Source organism: Pocillopora verrucosa, chromosome 11 (genome assembly GCF_036669915.1).
Source record: "Pocillopora verrucosa isolate sample1 chromosome 11, ASM3666991v2, whole genome shotgun sequence".
Taxonomy (NCBI): Eukaryota; Metazoa; Cnidaria; class Anthozoa; order Scleractinia; family Pocilloporidae; genus Pocillopora; species Pocillopora verrucosa.
Window position 1 is genome coordinate 9,447,021 of NC_089322.1, and position 7,792 is coordinate 9,454,812.

Below are 7,792 nucleotides of genomic sequence, written 5' to 3' on the forward strand. Positions count from 1 at the left end.
ATTAAATTAAAGTAGGTCAACTGTAACTTGGTACAATTTGTTTGCATGATTTATTGTTGGAGTAATTCTCAATTAGTTTCGTTCTCGGTATGTACAATGTAAGTTACATAAAGTTTTCTTTTCTTAATTACCTCTTAAATCGACGCCCGCACCATATCATGAGAATATTTTTTGTTACTGTCATCGCTACGTTTCTTTGCTACCCTTTGATTATCGTGACAATAAACTTGGAGTCGATACGTACTTGGATTCTTTTATTTTCTCGTCACCGCTAGTTGACCTAGTTCGTGTGTTCGTTTTTTTTAATGCTCCAAATAACCCGCTACAAGTGACCTTTCAAAGGTCACAATATCCGTGAGTGTTGACAGTCTTACGCGTAACCTGTGGTGTCTGAATCTCTTCTGTCATCTTTCATATCTTTCATATGTTGCACTTTGGTTGATAATTATCCGAAAATGAAACGTTTTGGGAACAGAACTGCAAGAACGCATTTACGTTAAACATTAATTCTATACTTAAACATTTCCAATGTCGATATCAGTGGCTCTGACAGCGGTGTAAGAAGCTTCGAAATTCCGACGTGAAAAGGTTTTAAACTCATCAGACAGGGTAGAAAGACAGGTTAAGGGTTCTCCGTACCCACTACAAAGCGAGTTTCGGTCAGCAGCTGGTTCCCCATCACTGCGACCCAACATTAGCGGAGGACATTTGATGTCGCCTACAATTTAATCCGGTCTTCAATTTTCTTGTCAAACAATGTGTGACTGCGTATCATAGTTGGAGTCCCGTCAACTGGGCCAGCCTTGCTTAGGTAATCAGGCATGTCCAGACCTTCAACTGACGTCACCGAGAAAAAAGCGGAAAAATCGGTACAGCAAACGGTTTTCGTAATTATAATAGGACCTAGGTTACACTCGACGATTCATTTGCAAAGGAGCAGCGAAGATGCAGATCTCTGTGCGTTTCACTTTTATTGTCGTCGTGGCCGTGGGTAAGTTCATCTTTTACTGCTCTACCTTTAGGTACTAATCAAACGGTTTGTAGAACACGAAAAACGTGGGTGTTTACAAGATATTACGGAACATAGAATGCAAGCGCTTGAAAAAATTTATCATCCTATTCCCCACGTGGAGTTGATTTCGTGTAGTCTCGTTTCGGATGGCTTCGTTTTGTTATTTTTCTTCTTCGCTCTGCTAGCTTTACATGTTTTCACATTGTTTCATCGCGACGTCTATGGATTCCAAGTTACGGACTAACGCGATGACACCCTGACTAAATTGAGTCTAGTTTTCAATCACCTTTATTTATCACTGCCCGTTCGATGCATTTCTTGTCCCTGTCGGTAAAATTTCTAGCAACTTGCTGTTCGAGTCTCTCGCCAACTTTTTCAAGTTAGGGTAAGACCTGCATCTTAGCGTACTTGCCGATCAGCGACACAAGGCGAGAGAAGCATCTGCTCCAGTTACTTTGATAACAGTTAGAATCAAACGAGGAAAATGAGGCGTTGGCTGCATCGTAATATTACTTTCTTTACAATAATATAACACGAATATACGACAAAATCAACAAAATTTATTAATCCCTCTTGCAAAATAGCGAAGCCAATCTAGGCGGGAGGAAATAAACATTAAAATGAATTCTTCAATGATAAGTTTGACTGAACAAAAGAAATGTCTAATAGAACATAAATTTCGTTTCTGATATTCCTGGGCTGATCTCACTATGAATCACTGACATGAAAATGATCAATCCGCATGAAGTAGAGTGCGTTGGCCAATTTCCTTTACCTTAACCATGTACTTAATCAATAACATATATCATTAAGTGGTCTTGCGTCTCAGAAGCAGCGAAAGCGTTTTGGAGCGCGACTAAGGAAAGGAGTAAATAAGTATGATAAGTTTGACTGAACAAAAGAAATGTCTAATAGAACATAAATTTCGTTTCTGATATTCCTGGGCTGATCTCACTATGAATCACTGACATGAAAATGATCAATCCGCATGAAGTAGAGTGCGTTGGCCAATTTCCTTTACCTTAACCATGTACTTAATCAATAACATATATCATTAAGTGGTCTTGCGACTAAGGAAAGGAGTAAATAAGTATGATAAGTTTGACTGAACAAAAGAAATGTCTAATAGAACATAAATTTCGTTTCTGATATTCCTGGGCTGATCTCACTATGAATCACTGACATGAAAATGATCAATCCGCATGAAGTAGAGTGCGTTGGCCAATTTCCTTTACCTTAACCATGTACTTAATCAATAACATATATCATTAAGTGGTCTTGCGTCTCAGAAGCAGCGAAAGCGTTTTGGAGCGCGACTAAGGAAAGGAGTAAATAAGTAGGATTTTTACAGTACATCGAGCCAGACACGTTCTTCTACTCAAACTTCCCGAAATGATTGCTGCATAGATTTTTGGCTAAAGCAAACTCCCTTGCAACGTTAAATTGTCCAATATGTCTGTGATCAGCATTTTATGTTGCGTTAGGCAGCTGTTTTACAAAAGAGTAGTTCCACAACAATGATCCTGATGAAACGGTCGGCGAGAAGATCATGACACTAAATATAGGAATAGCCTTGTACCATCTGGTTTGACCTCACGCAATGCCAATGAAACGATTATTGAAAAGGGTATAAGGCCAATTTTCAGCGTTAGTTTCGCTCCGGAAGCAAAACGTGGTTGATTGGTTTGCTAAAGAAAAATATTTGAATTAAAGGACGTAAGCTACGCTCGAACAATGCATTCGCAAACTTGCCGATATACGACACAAGTTGAGAGAAACACGCGTTATGCGTACTTTGATCGCTGCTCGAATCAACTAGAGAGTTCGGGCGTGAACTACATTGTAATTCTGCTTTCTCAGCACTAAATACCTTAACGCTAGCTGGAATCTTTTCAAATTGATGACTAGAGCTAGCGCTTTTCTGTAGTGCACATGCTGCAAGATCAAACCTATTTGTCGTTTGATGAAAGAGATACTGCCATCTTAAGAGACGTGTTCGCATACTGATCCCAGAATTAAAGTGGGTAATTTTCATGCTGTTTTGCATAACTGATAGAGATCTGAAATTCTGTTGTATTCTCCGACGAGGTTTCAAACATCGTAGTCCATCTCTACAAGTCAATCGGTGCACTGTTGAAGGACTGAAGAGATGGCAAAATGAAATATTTTATGTTAATTTATTGTTGCCACGTGTCCATCATCATTGACAGTCTGTTTGAGGAGGCTAATTTTCATTGTATGTTGTTTTGTTCAATGTTAAGATGAAAAAAGTTGTAATTTAAATTTATTTGTCTGTCTTTTTCTATTCCGAAGATGCCTTTTGTTTCTTATACAAATCACGGACCTGAAAGCGATTCACGTAATGTAGAGCACAAAATCCTGTATTGCACAATATCTTGTAGACGCAAACATCCTGTACCACGTCTGCATGCTTGTTCAATGACGGATAAAGAGTAATATTCCTAGCTAAGACCCTCCAAGTGGAGGCCTTAGAAAGTAAGCTTTAATACACGTACAAATTTTGTTTTCAGCTTCATCACGTTTCTCTCACTTCGATTCACTGTTCCAAACATACCTTGCTAATTTGACCCGTACTGTAACATAAAACGACCCGCGTGATATAGTCCACGTCGTTACGGCGAGTTTGGGTTTTGATCGAGGGTCGAGGGTCGAGGGTACAAAGTCGAGGGTGGAGGGTAATATGTCGAGGGTCGAGGGTAATATGTCGAGGGTCCCAAAAATCCTAAAAATAATGATCAATAATTAAATAAAAAATATTAAAATAGAAAATATAATAAAAATAAAAAATAAAAAAATATAAATTTAAACAAAATAAGAAACATAAATAAATATTAGAGTATTCTACGCAGCATTTTTTGGGCATGTCTTTGGGGAAGCGTTGCGTGACATCCTAGTTAACTGCGTGATAGATCGAAAGAAATAACTGATTACTGCACCATTTCGGAGGGTGAAAAACGAAATTATTCTGTAAAATTGGGCAAAACACCCGAATGCTGTAAAATATTTACTGCACAATAACTGCCTTTATTGCGTGGCCTCAAGCGCTAACCGGCGTGCGACCTATTCTGGAATTTGAACTACATACCTACGTTTCCGACTCGTTTCGGATTCAAAAACCGGATGCTTCAAACAAGAATACTGTACCTTCACCCAACAATTGTTGCTAGATTGAGGATATAATTTCCAACATTACAGCTTTCGTAAGCAGATTACCATGTTCGTGCGGGAGAAACATCTCTGGAAAAGAAAACTCTGGTGTCGATCCGGCATGCGGTTTTCCGGTAAAAGCATTTGATGTCTTACAAATGTGCCTTTACAAGTGTTGATCAATCTCAAACAAAGCACCTATTACTGTACCATTTTCGGAGGGCGAAAAAACGAAATTATTCCGTAAAATTGGGCAAAACACCCGACTGCTGTAAAATATTGACTGCACAATTTAATATGTAATATGGTAATATGTCAAGGGTGAGGGTAACATGTCGTACATTTCCAAAAAAAAACATTTCAGCATTTCAACTTTTTTTTCTTCAGAGATTACTGTCCCAAAGACATGCCCAAAAATGCTGTATAGAATACTCTAATATTTATTTATATTTCTTATTTTGTTTAAATTCATATTTTTTTATTTTCATTTTTATTATATTTTCTATTTTAATATTTTTTATTTAATTATTGATTTATTATTTTTAGGATTTTTGGGACCCTCGAGATATTACCCTCACCCTCGACCCTCGACGCTCGACCAAAAGGCAGACTCCCACCTGCCTCGTCATATTGACGAGTAAGATTACTTCCCAGAGGCGTCGAAGCGTTTTGGACAAAGAAGGAAGGAAGGAAGGGGGGGGGGAAGAGAGTTGGGAAGCTGGGCAGTGCAATCCAAGTCAAACACGTGTTTCTTCTCAAACATCCTAATGTAGATTCTGTATATTTCTCGGCACGCGCACTAAACTTCAATGCAATCTCAAAATTGTTCATTATGTTCGTGACCGATTTTTGACAATGCATGCGTATGAAGATAATTGCTTTGTGGAACTTATGTAGTCTTGCAAGATGACAAAGGAATTGTTGATGAAAAGAACGCGAGATAGCACATTTGGTCCGGGAGATTTTAACACGAGCGTTAGAAGGAGGGGGGGGGGGGGGGGGGAAGACAGATCCATAAACTGTCTCTGTCAGGGGATTGCTTCAAAGATTTCTACTCCCTCGATGATGAGTTCCCCCACCCCTGCCACCTTAATACTAACGGCTTTTACAGTATTTGCGTGATAACAATCTAGAGCGTTACATTCCTTCCTAATTACTTACTTTACATTCATAAAAATCGCTCTCATAACAAACGGCTCACTGGTTTATTGATTTCTGTCAATCATTGCTCTTACAGCGTTTCTCGTTGGAAGCCATGAGGCACTCCCTGATGTTGGCGAATGTACTTTCATGGAGTACTTTTGCACTGCTCGAAAATGCGCCACATTTTTCTATAAAGGACTGCAAAAGGACCCCAAAGGAAACTGTCTGTAAGTTCATTAAACTTTGAGGTGTTTTGAACGACGACTGATCCAACTTTAACGCAATACCGCGGTATCTGTCAGGTCGCCTGTTCTGTTCATGGGTTGCAATGGACTCTCACTTAAAAACTGCTTTAACTCTCAGTATCTTGTTTTCATTCCAGTGCAAAGTTTAACCAAATGAAAGACTGTGTGGTGAAGGTGGTGAAGTATTGTGCTGACTCACTGACAGACAGCACCATCAGAAGAATTGTAGACCAGAATTTCAACAGCAAAGAATGTTCTGAAGGCCCCGCTCTGATACCGCCCTCGTCAGCGTCATCATTGCCTTGTTCCAGCTCTTTCGTCACTGAAGCAAACGCCTGTGGAGAGACCTTCCGGCAAATATTCCTCGCGGACAAATCGAATTCCTCTCTTTGCGCGTGAGTTGGTGTAGACTATTTGTTTTTATACAATAAGCTGAATCATACACGTATTCTGATTGGTTGCTTTCCTATGATGTAAACGCATAGATGACGTCAACGTTATCAACTACGCTTCTTTGTGATTTAAAATAAATTAAAGAGATGCCGTGGGTTTACTCAGAATGTATTTGCACTTGTTTGTTAAACATTAATAAATTAATGGAAATGATTGATTAGGGCGCAGTTGTGGACAGAGAACAATTTTACATTTTTGTCTTGAGAATGTTTGAGAAAATAACATTATATTTAGGAACAGGCGTAAAAATTTAGCAAATTTTCCTAAGACAAGACTCAAACCATTATTCCCAGTTCTTTTCTTTATCCGAGTGTGTTCAAAAGGCCTTGACTTTACGTATCGTTAACTTTAGAAGACATCTAAATCCACCATATTTCTTTCAATTTAAAGCTCCGCGAAAAAAAAATTTAAAATCCAAAAATTTGGAAGAGGAAAAGGACAAATAAAATTGCTCCTTGGTTGAGTATTACAAGAACAATAAATATAAACAGAAATATTTTGATCATTGCTAATAGTAGTAGAATTAACCGACAGATTAAGAAGGCTCTTTATGTAGACCCAGTTAACTGTCAAAAGTGCAAGAAAACGCCAATGGGCAAGCCACGTTAAGAAGGTGACCCGAGTTTTACCGATCAGAGTTGGCTCGGCTTTGTAAACCGAAATAGATCGAAATTAATGTAGTCTCAGATCCAAAACTGCACAACGGGGGAAACAGACATACGTAGGATGATTTTGTTAACTGTCATTCTTTCAGGGAGGAAGCGAAGAGGAAGAAGTGTCTGAAGAATCTGATCTATTCTGACTGCACCTTTTCCTCTGCTGAGAGAGAAGTCTTGGACTTGGCCCTCGCTGACTACAATCCTTTCTGCGCAAACAATCGGGACCCTGGGGCGACCGGAAATGATCAGTGCTATGGCGTGAAAGACATCAGTGGACCCGCTGGCATTAATGCAGCCGCTGGCATTAAACCTGGTGTAATGCAGGCGCTGTTGTTAGTTGTCGTGTCCATTTGTTTCTTTTTCAACTATTAAAGAGGTTTCGCTCTCCATCATTTTATTCCAGTTTGTAAACATTTTTAGTCAAGTTTGATAGGTTTTTATATCGGCGAAGCATTTGAATTAACTGCAAGCTTATCTTAAGTCTGAAATATTGCCTTTTAGTAGTTGGATTTATAACAGTAATTGAACTGAAATTGAAAATAATGAAAATTAAAATAAGTCTAAAAAACACATTCTTGCGACAACGGAGCATTTATGGGATATCTCCCTTAAAGTATGTAGTTTTTCTTTGATTCCCCCATACTGTCTGTGCGAGATTTCATGATCTTCCTCCCCCCCCCCCTTTCCTTCCCAACCACTTCAAAGAGCCAGTGTTACTATTTACTTCCTAACCCACAAATCGATAAGCAGAATACGAATCTGTTTTTTGTAGTAAAGATGGTGGATTTAAATGGTATCTCTTCGAACAACAGAAAATGTGAAAGCAGTTAAACACGGATGAAAGATCTGTCAGATAAGCAAAACGATATTCTGAGCGACGAGAAGTCGGGAGTAGGTCAAAATATTACAAAATTAGGCGGCAGGCGCGGATGGTTGCAAAAGCAACGATGACTTTGTCAGGTGTAAGTTCTGCTTGGCCACTGTAGATGACACCTGAATTTTCGTAGCAGCTTCGTTATTATTCATCGACAGCGAGCGAAAATTCCTTTATAGAGAAGACCAAAACCCTTGGCAATTGACAAATTGATATATTTTCATGAAGCTAAAGAACG

General features: G+C 39.0%; 1 protein-coding gene across 1 annotated transcript; it reads left to right on the plus strand.

Moving 5' to 3' along the window:
* The first annotated feature begins 866 nt into the window (after positions 1-866).
* LOC131780521 (uncharacterized) lies at positions 867-7,096 on the plus strand. The gene is made up of 4 exons (XM_059097118.2): positions 867-991; positions 5,418-5,550; positions 5,706-5,963; positions 6,776-7,096. Exons 1-4 carry the CDS (start codon positions 946-948, stop codon positions 7,050-7,052), a joined length of 714 nt encoding a protein of 237 aa, XP_058953101.2. The 5' UTR covers positions 867-945; the 3' UTR covers positions 7,053-7,096.
* Positions 7,097-7,792: the final 696 nt, after the last annotated feature.

Bases quoted from the DNA above. Each gene is read 5' to 3' on its own strand.
- LOC131780521 (XM_059097118.2), top strand. From the start codon at position 946: ATGCAGATCTCTGTGCGTTTCACTTTTATTGTCGTCGTGGCCGTGG. The intron at 992-5,417 runs GTAAGTTCATCT...TTGCTCTTACAG, and splicing joins TATTGTCGTCGTGGCCGTGG to CGTTTCTCGTTGGAAGCCAT. The intron at 5,964-6,775 runs GTGAGTTGGTGT...TCATTCTTTCAG, and splicing joins TCGAATTCCTCTCTTTGCGC to GGAGGAAGCGAAGAGGAAGA.